Source organism: Onychostruthus taczanowskii, unplaced genomic scaffold (assembly GCF_017590055.1).
Source record: "Onychostruthus taczanowskii isolate IOZ18803 unplaced genomic scaffold, ASM1759005v1 scaffold6, whole genome shotgun sequence".
In the NCBI taxonomy this organism is placed as follows: Eukaryota; Metazoa; Chordata; class Aves; order Passeriformes; family Passeridae; genus Onychostruthus; species Onychostruthus taczanowskii.
This window is the reverse complement of record NW_024503679.1, coordinates 3,326,370-3,344,283: the sequence shown is the minus strand read 5'-3', so window position 1 is coordinate 3,344,283 and position 17,914 is coordinate 3,326,370. Positions and strand designations below refer to the sequence as shown.

General features: G+C 39.6%; 1 protein-coding gene across 4 annotated transcripts in view; it reads right to left on the bottom strand.

The window, feature by feature from the left end:
- Window positions 1-17,914, bottom strand: part of OTUD7A (OTU deubiquitinase 7A) — a 97,200-nt gene that overhangs the window by 26,384 nt on the left and 52,902 nt on the right. For 3 of the 4 annotated variants that reach the window (XM_041418784.1, XM_041418787.1, XM_041418785.1), the window contains exons 5-7: window positions 15,516-15,648; window positions 10,416-10,570; window positions 9,172-9,326 (exon numbers count right to left, since the gene is read on the bottom strand). In XM_041418784.1, the coding sequence (XP_041274718.1) occupies window positions 9,172-9,256 (85 nt within the window). In that variant the 5' untranslated portion in view covers window positions 9,257-9,326; window positions 10,416-10,570; window positions 15,516-15,648. Of the gene's footprint in view, window positions 1-9,171; window positions 9,327-10,415; window positions 10,571-15,515; window positions 15,649-16,653; window positions 16,765-17,914 lie in introns of those variants that run through there. The other variant, XM_041418786.1, reaches the window with a different exon arrangement.

Here is a 17,914-nt window from a genome sequence, read left to right as displayed (position 1 = left end):
CAGCATTTGTTCACCAAAAAGCCCACGTAGACTGAATGGCTGTAATCCAGTCAGGGCTCTGCTCTACACACTTTACACACATCCCAAGCAAGTTACACAACCCAAACACAGCCATAAATGCATTCCCAAATCCAATCAGTGTTTGGAGTAAGAACTGCTTTTCTTTGGTGCTGGTTTTAAGAGGCACTTCACAGACATTTTTAAATTCTTCTTCTCAACCATAAAAACAATAAAATAAATTAAAGCAAAAAAAAGTGAAGGTGACAATATGTATAATTCTAGGAAATGTAGCTTTAAACAAAACATTATTATTCCAGTATTGGCAATGCTACAAACCCAGGGCTATGTGACCCCCAGTAACATCCTGGATTCATTGAGTTCAGATCCCTGAGTACCAGACCTGTAGCAGTGGAACACAAACAGCATTTCTCAGGGTATTCCCTGCAGTTCCCTTGCTCAAGATTTTTTCATGTTTAAATTCTGAAGCTGACAAAAATCCCAGTGCATGTGCTTGAAGTGGCTGCTGTGTGACAGGGCTTTGACGTATGTAAGAGGAAAGCAGAAAATGAACAGGCCCACAGAAATCCCACTGGCCTCAGTTTTAAGCCAAATGCAATCATCTTATATAAAAGTTCTGTCATAAAAATTACATTGAGCCTTCAGAAAGCAGGCTCAGAGTGTGTTGCATTTAAAACTGGATTGCACAGTGGCTCTTGAGTTACATTCCATAGTACATTGTAGCAACTGAACTTCTAATACAGACTTGAAACCTTACAAAAATTAAAATTTCAATCCCTAACACAGAAATATTTGATTTTCCAGTCTCTTCATATCCCTGGAGTTCTCCCCATCTCCTGAACAGAAGCACCAATTCAGTACCAAAGCCCTTAACTTCAGAAAACCGACACAGGAAATTATTATTGGACTCACTTTCCCTAAATTTGCTGCAGCCTCCAAGCATTGAAATGCAAGAAAAACATTCAACCAAATTAAAGAACATATTCAGCACCTTTCCATCCCCACGAAATAGTGTTTTTGAAAATTAGCCACCCTCAATAACCAGCATAAGTGTTCCCAGCTACCCTCTCCACTGGAAAGATGGGAGGTTTCCCCCTTTGCCCCTCCCCGTTTGGTCTACACTTTCACAAGTAAATACAAACAAAAAATGTCTTGTTTTCCCCACCTCCCATAAAAAAAAAAAAAAGAGGAGAATTCATCAGTTTGGGAGAATTAGCAAAGAAAAATACTAAGTGAAAGTAAAGGAAACTGGAGGCAGCAAAGACAAAGAGAGAAAAGAAAGAGAGAACAAAACGAAGGGTTTTATGAAAGACTCTGAGAGAAGAAACACAAATAGGTACAAAAATTTAATGCAGTGCAAAATAAATTTTAAAAATTTAACAAATCTAATAAAAAATATGATGTAATTTGGGCCACAGGAATAGACTGCAGAAACAAGAGGCAAGCTGGGAACCAATCAGGAAAATTATTAAATTCATAAATGTCCAGAATAGATGATCTGAACAAGGATTTCTATCAGTGTGACAAGTAGGTGAGAAAGTTTCAGCTGCAAGGTACTGAGGAAATTAGTGGGGCTTGTGGTTGTGGAGATTAACAGAACTAACACTGCCTATCTCTCCTCCTTTAAACATTGCATACTAAAAGCTTTTAAATTTCTAAAACTGTATCTTATTACATCACAAACCAAGTTTTGAGAGACAAAAACCCCCTGAGTTATGCTGGGTTGGAAATTACAAAAAAAATTCATATAATATGGAAAACAAACACATCCTCCCACCCAAAGCTTACAGGGCAGGTCCCTCCACCCAGTCCTGCCCCTTGTCCAACAAGTGGCATTGGCCCCCTGGTTAGGGACAGACTGCAGAGTCCCTCTGGTCCCTAGAAAAAGGAAAGAGGAAGTCTTCTCCTAAGTTCTGTTTGTGTGTGTCTCCCATGTTCTTCTCTGACATCTCGCAGACCCTGCTCCTCACACAACTCCCTTCTCTGTCACATCTTTTCTTTGCCATCTCCTGCACAGGCACCCAAGAGAAAGGGCCAGTCCTTCCTACCCCCACAGAGCTTATGCCTGAAGGACAAGTAACAGGCAAATAATTTATTTTTCATAATTTCATCAATTAATTTAAGTCAAGTAAAAGCTTTGGTTGTAATTTGACAGACAAAACCAACACAAGACTATTTCTTAGATTATCTGCTATTTTCATTTCACTGTTACTTATCTGATGCACTCTGTTCACTGACTGCTTCTTTGTTTATATGACATATTATTGTATTTAAAAAGGCATTTCAGAGGCATAACAACATTATTTCAGTGCATACAATCACATCGGATAAGCCACTGGCAGCTCTGGATCAGTAACAATTTGATTGCCCCAAACCAGCACCAACACAGCAGATTTGCAGGAAAGCCTTCCAGTTTCAAATGGCCACAGAACATCAGTCAGCAAAAAAGCTGGAGAAGCACAAAGTTGGTTAGAAAACACAGGTAGTGAAATCATTATCGGGGTGCTGGAACCAAATCAACTCACTGACTGAACAGAGAGAACACTCTTACTGAGCAACTGCCTCCTGAACAGCTAATGTGCTATGTGACTCAGCAGGTGTGCAATTTAACAACACTCAAAGGTCTCTGCTTTGAAACCAAGTCCTTCTTGTTTGGAGGAAAAACAACAAAACCCTTTTTTTTTTTCTTTTTTTTTTTTTAAAAAAAAAAAAAGTGCAGCTGAGTAAGGAATAGAAGATACACTGTGGCTGAAGGCTGGTACTGATGTGTTTGTGTCAGAGATAGCAGACACCTACATAAAAGGGAAATTCAAAAATAAACACAGCTACACTGTGAAGTTTCTGCCCTAAATAATGGTTCCTTGAATAACAACAGGAGGCATCATGAGCCTGAAGAACAAGCAAAGATTTAGATAAAACAATATATGGTTTAAGTAGCCACTTACCCTCACACTAGATTAGCAGAGGGTTAACAAACAAGGTGCTAAAGAACAGCACAACTAGGATTCACCTTAGAAGCATTGATAAAATCATAGACTCAAAGAATGGTTTAGGTTAGAAGGGACCTCAAACATCATTTCATTCCAACCCCCTGCTATGGGCAGGGGCACCTTCCACTGTTGCAAACTGCTCCAAGCCTCATCCAACCCAGCCTGGGACTGCTGGTACTGATGTGTTTGTGTCAGAGATAGCAGACACCTACATAAAAGGGAAATTCAAAAATAAACACAGCTACACTGTGAAGTTTCTGCCCTAAATAATGGTTCCTTGAATAACAACAGGAGGCATCATGAGCCTGAAGAACAAGCAAAGATTTAGATAAAACAATATATGGTTTAAGTAGCCACTTACCCTCACACTAGATTAGCAGAGGGTTAACAAACAAGGTGCTAAAGAACAGCACAACTAGGATTCACCTTAGAAGCATTGATAAAATCATAGACTCAAAGAATGGTTTAGGTTGGAAGGGACCTCAAACATCATTTAATTCCAACCCCCTGCTATGGGCAGGGGTACCTTCCACTGTTCCAAACTGCTCCAAGCCTCATCCAACCCGGCCTGGGACTCTTCCAGGGATGAGGCAGCCACAGCTTGCCTGGACAACCTGTGCCAGGGCCTCACCACCCTCACAGGCAAGTGTTTCTTGCCAACATCTAATGTAACCTTGTCCTCTTTAGTTTGAAGCCATTCCCTTGTGTTATCACTCGTGCTCTTGTCAAAAGCCCCTCTCCAGCTCTCTGGGAGCCCTTTTAGGTATTGGAAGGTGCTCTAAGGTCTTCCCAGAGCCTTCTCTTCCCCAACAGCCCAAGGGTGTCATAGCAAAGGTGCTCCAGTCCTCTGAGCACCTTCATGGCCTCCTCTGGACATGTCCTGAGAGGTCCATTGGAGGAGCAAAGCTGGATGCAGCATTCCAGCTGGGGGTGTCACAAGGGCATTCTCCAGTGCTGTAACCCCAGAGCAACATGATATTCTTTAGTCTTTGTTTTTTTTTGCCTTGTATTGCTAAAACATTATAGCTTAGTGGGGTTGTAATAGTTAATAAATCTGTTGTCTTTCACTTCTTAAATCAGGTATAATGAAAACCAAGAGGATTTTATCATTAATTAGTAGGAAAAGCAAACATGCAACTATTATACAGTTTCCTCCCCCCTCCAAGCTTTCAAATATCCACCTACTCCAATATGTTAAAAGAACATTTGAAAGGTCACCAAAATTCCTGATTTAATGATAAATAAAATGCTGGAAAGGATGCAATTTGAGATGTGGAACTAGGAAAGATCTAAACAGTGGGAACCACAATGAAAGGCAACTTGCAGCACCAATCTGTATAGACAGGATTCAGCAGAGGAAATGTTCAAAGGGACATGAAACACTGCCTAGAGTGAAACAGGACCAATACTGGGATCAGCCACTATGGGACAACATCAACTGAATGGGCAACAAGTTAACTTTCAGTAAGAGAAGAATCATCTGAGGAAGGCACTCAGCATCAAGAGAGGATCTATAAAATGCACTGTAAGTACAACGTGAAGGCAGCACAGAAACACCCCAGGCTAATGCAAAGTCTGTTCTTACAAACCAACTGCTAATAAAGCAAACAAGTTCAGTTTAAACACAGGCACTGCTTCCTGTTTGGCATGAAGTAGATTAACAAATATTTAGAGGCAAAAGGTAAGAAGAACTTCAGATCAGCTTTTTTCTCCTTCTGAAAATCTAATACACAAAATTAGGATAAAATTAGACCCCGTGCTTTAAAACGAGATTTCATTTTGGTCCATGTTCTCAAAAGGAAAATAATACAGCAAGGCCATTTTGTTAACACATGCCTCATTTTCTGCTAGAATGCAAAGTCACTCCAAACTGAACAGGCAGCTGGAAATTACAGTTTTGCTCCCTGTTTAAAGAGACATTGGTAGCAGCTCAGCTTCCTCTTCCCAATGCCAAGCCTTCCACAAGAGAACTAAAAAAGGAACCATCTGAGGGAGAGGAGAATAAGAGACTATTTTTGGGGAGTTAGTTTTGTACACTCAATCACATGACAGCACTGTAAATGTCTCTCTCCCTCTCTATAAATTACATGCTTTTTTTGAATTCTGCTTGTATACATTGTTCTTTGAGGAGATGTCTCAGTGCTGCAGTTCTGTCTTGTTCCATGGGGTCAGTCACCTTTCCTGCTAACATTTCATGACTGGAAAGCCAATGTCCCAATTCCTGAGTTCATGTTCAGCTTTATATCCCTCAATTAAGTGCTATTTGAAGCTGGAAATAGACAGCAGTTATTTTTATATAATGGTGATACGCCACATCATTTATTTAAATAAATGAAACCATTTATACCAGTCAAAGGGCAACTTTCAGTTAAATATATTATTTCTGAATCAGTTTGTATTACTATTATTTCATAAATTCTGCAGTACCTGATGATTGCCTACACTGTTGGCATTTTAAATTATTTAATCCTGTGCCTTCCTCCTCCATTCCAGGGGTCACTGCCTGCACTGCCTGCACCCTGAAAACAGAGCTGCTTTCTCCTGATTTATCAGTGATCTCTGAGTTCATCCACACCTACAGCCCTGACACTGTGAACCACATACAGTACAACTTGTTTTAAAGATTAAACTATTTTCTGTAATGGTTTTCTTTCTGCCTTAGGCCACATTTTAAACAGACTATACATAAACAGTATTACTGTTACTCTATGTGTGAGAGAACTGAGATGCCAGCCCAGACCATCCAGAAGGGAAAGGGACATGCCCTCCTTATTCCTGGACACTGGGGAAATTGGAGCTCACACAGCTGAAGAGAAATCAGTTCTCCACCATGCAGAGCTCTCAGTTTATGCTTAAGAAGATTCCCAAAGCCGAGTGAGCCAAAGGAGTTTTCCCAGTGACTAGAAGGTGCCTTGCACACAGAGGTGACATCTGGAGAGTCTTGCAGCTGATTTCCTGTTTCCCTGTGACACCAGGCTGATCCATTTCTGAATTTACTCCTGGCCAAAGCAGGGATACACATGGCTGTCAGTATGGGCTTTTTCAAACTGTTTTGCTGAGATTGCTGTTTCTGTCACCTGGGTGACATTTATTGTCAAATTTCTCTGTCAACATTAACCACTCAATTGAGGGGATTTTTTAGGCTGTTTTTATAGAAATCAGCAAAGGCTGAGAATGAAATGCTGAAAAGGCAGACCCAGTGAAGGTTCAAAAAATATAATTTCTACTTTTCATCACCTCATATACACAAGAATGCTTTCAGTTCTTAAGAGCACATAGACAAGGTAAAAATCTTGGGAAGTGGCAAACAACATCTCAGAGATAGGAAATTAAACATGAAAGATTCAGTAAGTAATCATCCAAAACTGAAAGCAAAGTAAGCAAAGTTAGAAAATGACATTTCTGAGGAACAAATGGTTTAGCATTTGTGTACAAGCCACTAACACAGAATTGGTATAGCTAATGATACATAATTGAAATGTAGGAATATTAATTTAAAATTAATTTGAAATAGCTGTAAGCATCTTAATAAATATGGAAGTCCAATATTAGACTTTTATACCATTTATATGGTATATTAAACTATTATACCTTTTATACCAGCCATGAAAATGTTATTCAACTATTTTTTTAAATCTCTTTGCCTCTTTATTTCAAAAGTAGAATGGACACTTTCTGAAAGATTCATGTCAAGCACAACCAGCAGAATGTTTTCTGAGATGAAGAGACAAGCAGCTGTGCTCAATATAAAGCTCAGCAGAAGAAAACTGCAGGGATTTTACCAGCAGGATAGGCAGAGTATAGAAACATCAAGTGAGCCAACATTTAGGGCAGCTTCTGGCAATGTAGAAAATCTATATGCAATGTATACATTTTTTAGCTATTTGCACAACAGTCAGTGTGTGTTTAACTCACCCACTTGCTGCCAGGACGAACAATACATATTGTGCACAACTGTGCTGTGGATGTAGCAGAACATAATCAAAGCAAAACAATTAATATGTTAAAATAATTGGATAAGGAAGCAGAAATTGGTATCCTTGAATATCTACAGGATAGTGAAATTGAAGACATTTCCCCCAAGGATGAACAAAAGAAACAGCAATGACTCTGAAAAGGAGGTGTTACTCCATAGGAGCACACTGTGGAAATCCAGTCTGAGCCAGTTATAAAAATAGAATTTTTGAGTGGGTCAGAAAGAGCAAAGGGCTAAGGGGTCATAACAGATCTGACCAAAACTTGTGGTTCCATGGAAATGAGGCTCTACACAAGCTTATTTTGGCCCCAAGTTCACTTTGACCGTCATTTTTAGGGGTATGATCAACCAAACCTTGAAAATTTTGGGAAATGTTTGTGTATACCTGTTTTTGAAGTTTGATTGTAACAATGGGCAGCATCATTCCAAGGCCAGGTACAAGGCATTGGCACCACGGGGTGGGGTGAGGGGTTGCTCTTCTGAATATTGTTTATATTATTGTTAAGAAGCTACTCTATGGGTGTCAGTGCTGCTCACAGAGAATGGACACACTGTGATAAGTCAAAATGCTGTGAGGGTGGCAGTCCCTGTCGTGTCTTTTTTAAACAAATGAGAAACCACACCATCAATTACTGCCTCCCAGCACAAGATATGACCAGTGCTAGAAGCTGTTACACCAAATGTAACTATGGCCACAAGTGCTGAAATGGTTGTCTGAGCACATCTTGTTCAGAACTAGCAACAATCCCTTTTACTTTGAGAAATTCCTGTGTAGGAGGAAATTATCTGGGGCAGATGCATATGTCTATCAGAATAATTAGACTGTTTATTGCTTATTTCTTTGTTAGTATGTTCGATGTGAATCTATTCATCTACAGAAATGAGAAGTATAACACCAAGAAACTCTATTAGATATTTATTTGAAAGCATTGCTCTTTATAGAAAGGAAAAAAAGGTAAGTAACTCTCTTCTGAAAGACCTCTGATATGGAGGAACCCTTTGAAATCTTGGCAATGCTCTATCAGCACAATATCTGACAATCTGTCCTGACATAGCTGAGAAAAATCTTCTCATGTTCTTTTTCTAAAAGACCATCAGACTAAGACAGACTAGGCGAGAATGACAGGTTGATCAAATCAGTCAGACAAAACAGAGGGCTCTTAAATATAGCAAGCCTATGTTAATATTCCTTGCTAGGCATTCCAAGGTTTTATTTCATGCATTAGATGACTTGGGAAATGCTGCAGAATTGTGTGCATCTCTGTGTTAATAATCTATCATGTCTTATTACTGAAAAGCCCAGAGTAAAGGAAGAACCTAGCACAAAATATAAAACTTTCAGCGTACATAAAGTGAAGCAGCTCTTGCAAAAAGGACATACATAACACAAGGTATACTTTTACATCTGCTGTAGCTGTTCAGTTACTTTGATTTAACACAATTTCTTTGTGCACATTAAGATAAAAAAAATAAAGCATACTTCTCAGGGAGTAAGTTCAGTATGGAAGTTTCAAGCCCACAGAACCACCTTGCAATTTGCAGACATCATCTACTCATTTCCATCTTTCCCATCTTCACAATTATTGTTAGCCCACACGGGAAGAAATGAACAAACCCAACTACTATGAAATACTCTCAAATATCAATGGTGTCTTTCCACATTTAAGCCTACAAACCTAAAACAACTAAAACAAAAGTAATAAATAGACAAGTTATTTTTCTGTTACAGCTTCTTAGTTGTTTTTCAACCTAGCCACTTGGCTCCCATGCTGTGAAGTTCAGGTATGCATATTACCACTGGGACCCAAAAATATCTCTGGTGTCTCTATTGCTGTACAGTAAATCCCTTTCAGACTAAACAGAGTGACCTAAGAAACTTCTACAACTACTTTCAGGCAGCTGAATATGAAAATTCCGCTAGTCTCCTCCCCTCTCTCACTGGCACATAAACATATAGGGCTTGACTCTTAGTAACTTCAAACACAGCAGGCTAATACTAAGAAGTTTTTAAGAGTTTTGTTAAAAACACCTGCCTTAGTATAATCTAGGGTCATTTTATTACAAGAGTTGTCTTGGTAAAAATACCAAGAAATATCTGTTTCCTTAGGCCAGAGCTCTCTTATTATGACTGGTTCTTGGTTTAAGCAAGCAGTGAGCACAGGAAAAGATTGGGTCCCAGAAGTTTACCTTCTAGTAAGTCTCTTGCCAGACCTGGTTCTGCCCCTGTGGACCGAACAAAGTCTGACAGGACTGCATCCATATCAAGAGTCATGTGATCATTCAGAGGTGCTGCCAGACATGCAGCAGCAGTTGGACTCACTGGCTGGCTAAAATGTCTCCATCTGCCAAGGAGAAGAAGAAAAATGGTTTAGAATATACTCCCAGGTGACATAAACCACATTTTTCATCTATTCCCTAAACAAGACTATTAAAAAAGTTTGTGGCATATTAAAATAAACAGCATTTGTCATCCATCTCTGCCTTAGCCTAGAGCTGCTGGTCACTCACACTGGAAGGTTTTCTCTATCCCAATATTTCATACTTTTGTTGATTTTTCTTATGTGCAGCTCATAAATAGCTTTGCAACTTGACTCCAACTCAGCTAAACATAAGATTGGTTTATTAAAAGCACGATCACCAGATCATTGTCACTGCTCATAAACTGAGGTTTAGCAAGGATTTAAATGTCTAGAGCTGTTTTGCCTTACTAATACTAACACACACAGAGCAGGGCTTAGTATTTGTTCCTTTATTTGCCTTGCCAATACAGCTTCTGTAATTTACAGATTCTCTGCTGGGTCTGGCTGGGATGGAGTTAATTTTCTTCTTTTCTTTTCTAGAACTGTGGCTAAACCAATGTTCATAGTAGCTGATATTACAGTAATTTATGAGGTTTCTTTGTTTTATTTCCTTTTATTGGTGACCACTGCTGTAGCTGCTGAACAATTTTTACTGTGTTTATGAGCAGTCCGTGGGGGACAATCTTAGCAGGGTGCTCTCCTGGTGGCACAATCACCCAGGGACCTGTTAGGAAGCAGATCATGATTTGCCCCAAGTGAAATGTGACAATGTCTCACAAGGGAATTTTTCCTGCCAAATCCACAGCCAACAAAAAATATGTCTCCTCTACTGCATTTTGCATCTTCTTTTCATTCCTGAAAACAGAAACCTCCTCCTTCTAGGCAAGGCTCTTTACAAACATAAAATAAAAATTAAAGCAGTCACACAAGAGGAGTTCATGCTAGGCAAGCTATTAAAACAACTGGAATTTAAAACACAGTCATCCTAAACGTATTTCCATACTTCAACCCTGCCTGCACTGCTGCTGAAATGGTGCAAAGCAAAGAATACAGAAGGAAATTAAACAATACACAAGGTAAGGAAAAGCACATGTTTTACTTTCATGCTTGTATTCACTGGCCAAAGTTTACCTTGAGCTTGAATTGGATTTTTCCTATTGATTCCTCCTCACAGCCTCAGTTGCAACTTTACCTCGTGCCAGGGTAAGGTCTGGCATGGAGATTTTCTATTGGCAGCAGATGATGTTGGTTGGCTCTTGCTTGCACCACAGCTACAGGGAAATAAACTGTGAAGGAAATTGGAATCCAATTAATTTCACTGTCTCCCACATGAAACAGTCCTTTCCTACTTCATGTGTAATTACCTGGTTATACTTAGCCTGAAAATGGAATGCCTTTGCTTTCTTAGACATTGCCTTTTTCTGCAAGTACATATCTCTGCTACAATTCAAACACCATTTACCTTCTGCCTCAGGAGGGTGGAGTCCTTCTCAGCCTCATCCATGGGGACTGGCCACTAAACCCAACTCAGTCCAACAAACTAAACATTTGTGGGATACAAAATCACAGCAACAGAATTGTTACCGTTGGAAGATACTTTTAAGATCAGAGAATCAATGAGGCTTGAAAAGACCTCTGAGATGATCAAATCCAATCCATGACCTGACACCACTTTATCAACTAGACCATGGCAGTAAGCACCACGTCCAGTCTTTTCCTTAAACATCTCCAGGGACTGTGATTCCACCACCTCCCTCTGCAGCTCATTCCAATTTTCATCAAGAAATTCCTCCTGATGTCCAACCAAACCCTCCCCTGGGGCACCTTAAAGCCATGTGCTCTTATCCTGTCACTGTTGCCTGGAAGAAGAGAGTGACACCCATCTCTCCACAACCTTCTTTCAGGCCAGAGAAATAAGGTGCCCCTCAGCCCCTTTTTCTCCAGGCTAAACAACTCAAACTCCCTCACAGCTCCTCATCAGACCTCTGCTCCTGGATACCAATTCCATATTTTTCAGGACTAAGGTAGATTACACTGCTGCTAATTCTACCTACTTCCCACTCTTTTGGCCTCTACACTGTACCACTAGCATGTTTCATATCTTTTGTACTATTTATGCAAGTCTATTATTATGTTTGGGCCACATGAGGAGAGCAGGGGAGGTGATCTTTTCCTCTCTGTTTAGTTCTGGCAAGACTCATCAGGAATATTATGTCCATTTCTGGATCTGTAACACAAGAATGACATGGACATATTGGAGTGAGTCCAGTGAAGGACCACAAACTGCAGTGGATCACATCTGTGCAAGGGAAACACTTCCATAAGGTAATCCTAATGAAAGTGTAGTAACAGAAGGAAAGCTGGAAATATTGAGGAGACTAGTTAAAAAGAAATGCAGATATTTTGGAAAAAGAACTACCTTAATGGATTATGGCCAAATTTGACATCTAAGCTCTGTGTCAACTGAATCTGTTCCAATGCAAATAGAGGACAAAAATGCTACTTTTATTTTTAACAAACACTCATACATAGACGCACTGTACTCAACAGCACTAATCTGTACAAAAAGATCACCAGAAACTGAACACAACTAATTTCTTTAGTGAGTACAAGAAAGAATGAAATTAATCTTAGCCAGCAGGATGGAAACATATGGATCAAACTAAAGGAACCTGCCAGAGATGATACAAAGCATTGGTGCATTTCAGACCACCACCAGAAGTGACTCAGTAGTATAATGAGTGTTAATTTAAAACGCACCAGCTGGGCCCACAAGTACAGTCACTGTGTGGGGGCTGGAGTGCTCATAAGTTTGGGGAGCTGAAGTGTACATCGGCTTGGAGAAGCCAATTCATGAGTTGTCTCAGAATCAGCATTACTTCAGTATTTTCAACAGTAAAAAAAGACATCCTTCTCAGACCAAAGAATAACACCAATCTCTGCATTTATGATGTCACCATCACCTCAAAATTACCACATAGGATCTACACTCCGGAAGCACAGAGCAGAGTTGGCAGGATCCTCTCTGTGCATTTGAACTAACACTGGTTTCTTCCCTATGGAAGTCGTTTGTTCAGCCCTCTAAAATTTAGACTTAAAAAAACAAACAAAACAAGAACAAAACCCAACAGAAGAAGTCTTAAAATATTATCTTTGCCCGAAAACTACTATCAGCTGTGAAAACCCACTGAGATGGAAGCGTAAAAAGTAAGCAAAAAAGAAAATAAATTATAAATTCTAAAGAAGGCAGTGACTCAGAAGGCAGGTGGCTCAGACCCACTTCTCCCCAGATGGATTTGGTCTCTCCTCACCTAAGGAACCATCAGCACCACCTTTGCCCTCAAAGGCTTGTCAAAGCGTTAACACAACTTATATTTCAAATACACACACGAAGTAGATCTAACACAATCATTCACCTCACACCACTCCTCCCATGGGTAACACTACAGACACCTGCAGTTTTCATTTCAAATGTGTCACACACGAGACACAAATGTGAACTGGAACTGAATGGATATTGACACATCTTGGCCATCAAAACACAGGTTTTCACTCACTTTCTTGACAAACTTCTTACCTAAAAATTTTTTTATTTATACAGCGCAAATACAAGAGGCAGTGAAATGGGATAATTTGTTTTATATTATAAGAAAAACAATTTTTAAAATATTTAAAGAGGAGATACTGATTAATTTGAAATGTTAAGATGAGCTAATAGGACTTGAAATCAATTTAGTACAATCTCAGTTATATTTGATCTTTTCTTCTCCTTCAAGTACCTCTCTCTCAAAGCTGAGCCATACTTGGAAGTGAACAGTCTTCACCTGAATCTAAATTTAACTTCTTCAAAAGCAAACAGCTTCACCCAGTTAAATTATATGAAGGGTTTTTTCTCTAAAGAAGCTTAAAGAGATGCACAGGGCTAACTAATGAAGCAAAAGCAACCAAATTAAAACAAACCCCATCCCATGCATCCAGAACAGACACAGGTGACAAAACCAAAGTGAGGAACAGAGAGGAAACAGCAGCCACTGGACAAAGCCTCAGGAAGACAGAATGACTAAGCTGCAACTGAGATCTTTTGCTTTACTAATTTTCAAAGAAAGGCTGAAATAAGCACCATCAATAAGATGCACAGTCTTGGTGCTCTGGGAAACCAATGGAGAGACACCCAGCAATTGCACTAAACCAGCTCCCCCAGGCTATTTTTATGTCCCTGCAGTGTGACAGGGCTCAGGGCCTGTGGAACATCCCTGCTGGCTCCCAGCTGCTCTGGCAATGCACAAAGGTGCAGCCAACTCCCAGGTGCAATGTTCCTGCTGTTTGGAAAGGCAGAAAGACCCTCTTTGTGCACAGTTTGAGATTTTGAAAGTTATTCTTTCTGGCAGGCCACAATTGATGGGAAATGTCATAATTCTACAATCTTAACAGTATAATGAAATTAAACCACCCTTTATTAGTTAAACTATTAAACAGAAATCTATAATTAAACAATCAAATTCAGCGGAGAAGATTTGTTTAGGAGAACAGCAGCTTTAAGGGAAGTGGTAGTTAATGCAGGCTACTTAAGAAAGTGGAGATGGTATTTTTTCTGCTAACTGGATTAAAAGGCATTAGTTGAAGAAGCCAAATCGATGGTAATTACCTAAAGAAAAGGTTACTGTGAACTAGACCTGATGACAAAGTGGGGCATTTATATGTTAAAATGTGGACTCTCAAAACACAGTAAAATTACAAGACAGCATTTGGTGAGGGCTATCTACCTTCTCAAGTCTAAAATATCAGAGTTTTGGAACACTGAGAAGAACAAAAAAGATGAAAAGTAAAAGCTCAAATCAGACATTATTACAAAGGTTTTATCTACACAATGGAACTCAGGAAATTTAACCCAATTAATTTAATTGGATTTGTCTGCATCCAATAAATTCCTTTGCAAACACTTTCATTTGTGAATAAAATGCTGGCCTTAATTTGGTTTGGCTCATCTTGCCTTCGAAGTGAGTTAAACTGAATTCATTGGAGACCACTTTAATTATGAATGGGATAGTGCACACAGGGACTTGGTGGCACTTAAGCTGCCCTCTTTAAATTCCTGCATTTAGTTGATTTGCATCAATTTTCCCTGGTATCTTGTGTAGACAAGTCTTGAACAGACACAGTAGATACAGAAGTGGAAAAAAAAGAGAAAGAAAGAAAGAAAGAAAGAAGCTATGCTGAAGAATCCTCGGCTCTGTGGGAACCATCAAAGAACAGCTGTCCAAGAGAACTGTTCAAGTACGTCAAGTCCAGTTCTAGGATAAATACCATCCAGGTTCAGGGACCAACTAGGAAATATTTTAAAAATGCAGGTACATTTCAATTTTCAGAAATGTTATTTAAAGTGTCTACTATCTGCTTTTGTATTTGAATTATTTCAAGACACAGCTATAATGAAGATCTTCTACTGAAATTTCTCCAAATGCCATCCTTTTTTCTGATATAGAAGGTATACTGGCCAAAACTCTATTCTGAACACAGCCTTCTCTCTCAAAACATCTATCATGTACTCTGCCTGCATAAAATTAACTTCAGTGCATGAAAAGCATGCATTCTGAGCAGCCATTTTTGGATAATCTATAACGTGGAGTTTCATCGCTTTTTTTCAAGTCGGCCTTGCATGAGGAGTGACCCTTCTCATGGCCTGTGGGCACCACGAGCAGCCCTCAGCCCCACAGCCAACACCACCAGCTGAACCCCTCGCAGTTCCTGCTTTTTGAGCTCTTTACCCTCGTGTTTCTCTACTGCGACGTCTGAAACCAATCGTCATAGCAACAGGAGGCTGAGCCTTCATTTGCACGGCAGATCAGCGTCCTGATCAGCCGCTGTCGCCGGGGCCTGACCGCACTGCGCGGAGCCCGCTCCTGAGGGGACACCCGGCTGACACGGGAGCCGCGGGCTCAGCCCGAGCCCTGAGGGCACGGCCGGGTGACCCCCGGGTGACAGCGGAGCCGCGGGCTTAGCCCGAGCCCTGAGGCACGGCCGGGTGACACCCGGGTGACAGCGGAGCCGCGGGCTCAGCCCGAGCCCTGCCGGCGCTCCCCGCCTCCTCTGGTGCCGCTGGAGGAGCAGGAGCAGCTGCAGCAAAGCCGCCCTGCTCAGATTAGCGCTCCTGGGAAGGCTGCTGGTCCGGAGCTGTAAATAGACACACAGCTGATTAAAGCTACCATTAAGCAAGTGGTTAATTTGACTTACAATAGACTTCAAATAAGAGTTCCTTGAGGCAGGTGTTGGATGGGTGTTATGCTGCTGGTTTTTGGTGAGGAAAAGAATCCATTTTTGCCACAGTAGAAGGTATGAATAAGCAAAATTTTGTCCCCTGAGAAATCTGGAAGAAAAAAAAAGAAAAAGTAGTATTATATTAATCATTACACTTCTGCTATTTGAATAATAGTAACTGCCAAAACAGTCTTTACCTTTGACCTTAGAAGCCTAATGGATACTTCTCTTAATACAGATAAATTACCACATACAGTAATTTGCATTAAGAATGCAAAAATCTTGGGCAAAACCCAGACAATTAATAAAAAAATAATTACGATTGTACAAAAATATCCTTATGGCTCTCCTACATGAAAATGGCAACTTGCACTTGGAATTTCTTTTAAGAGTTCTTTGTCCTAAGACTCATCAAATACACGTTTGAGTTTTCTTCTTATAAGCTTCCAAAATCTGAAGCAACGAACTAATGAAGAGATACCCAGGAGAAGACTCAAGCAGGATAATCACTCATTTTGATGAAAATAAAAAGACAAGCACATGAAGAAAGAAGGAACCCCATTTTGGGGGGTATATTTATTTTTGAAAGATACAGCAGTTCCCTTTCCATATAATCTACTCCCATCTCCTAAGAATAAAGCCTGCTGCTTGCAAATACATAATCCCATTACTATAAGCTTCACCTTATCATTCTAAAAGGCATTTACAATCAGTTTTATTGTTTCTGGGTTTTTAATCCATTTACAAAACACATACAGTTGTAACTGGGCACAACCCCACTAAAATCAGGATTTAACAGCGCAAATCATTTTATGGTGGAAAACATTCCTCCTGATAATGCTTTTTAAACAGGCAAAACTATAACAAGGTCCACAATTCTCAAGAATTTTTGATAATCAGGATATGAAAACAGAACATAACATTATTTCTTGGTATTTCCTAAAACACAAGTAACCAAATCTCATTAGATAATTGTTCCTATGTAAAAACTCCCAAAAGTCTGTGTGACAGCAACTGTAACATGAGCTAAGTACCTCAATTAACAAGTGTTGACTTACCCAACTCTAATTCAGGTGCATGTGAACTAACACAGTGGAGTTAATAAGAGTCCTACCTTCTTTTTTTTCTTCATGACATTTTCATGCAAGAGCCATAAATATGACCAAAGTATTATCCTCAATTCTTTGTTGGAACTCACTTATGGATGTAGCACACCACAGATACCCTCACACTGAAGCAGATTATTTCAAAGTTCGTAACAGCATAAAAAGCTTAATTTCGTACATTGCAAAGGAAATGCAGTCAAACCACATTCGCCTGTGACCCTCTCTTTATCACCCTCAGGGAACTTAAAAATAACTGTAAAAACCTCAACTTACAGAAGCAACTTTTAATAACTCTTAGCACTTTCAAGGGTACTTGGACTTCAGGGGATAGAAATAATCATCAAGTGTGAATATGCCCCCACATTTCCAGCTATACAATATTAACAACTGAAATATCTACACTATGAAACTCCTGTTAACTTCAGGAAATATCTAAAAACTCTGATATCCAGCCCTCAAAACCAAATGATGATGCTTCTCCTTCTAAAGAGATGTAACTTTCATCATTGCTCTGGAAATAAACAAGCAAAGTCTATTCCTTTTTTTTCAACACATATTAACAAACAATGATCAAAATGTTTTTATAGCTTTGTTCAACACAGCTGCTGCACAGAGTAATAAACACTTTCCAAAAAAGTTGAAAGTTGACTCAACTTATGTGCTTGCAGTAATTTTTTTTTATTATATCACAATTTACCATTTAAACTAAAATAAAATTATTTTATTTAGCTTGCAGTTGCAAATAAGTTATCTAAAATATTACCCTGGATACTGTAATGGTCAGGGCATTACAAGGACATGCACATAGCTCAGCCCTTTTCAGCCTCTCTCACATGTGCACTGGAGCTTCAGGAGTTTAAGGTCAACCCTAAATACTGCTTACTCTGCTGTATTCCCCTGTACAGTGGGCCAAGAAATTGAAGAATTCTCCCTGTATGACTCCAACTTGGTCTGTGACAAACTACATAAAAGCTCAGAATAAAATTATCATGAGATATGAAAAGGTTCAGGATGGAATTTCAGTTGCAATTCTTTCATCATTCTGAGCACAAATTTTGAATTTATCTTTTTAGCTTTGCATGGCCCCTGCAACAGCTTCTGTGTGAAGTTAGCAAAGGAAATGAAGCACAGACTGAAGATGCTACATACGTATTGCAAACCAAAGAACTCCGCCTAGAACAGGTCTTTTGAAGGTAAGAGTCTGAGACAGAATCAGCTGAGGCCAGAGATCAGAGATGTTCTTTATTAAGAATGAATATCCACATTAAC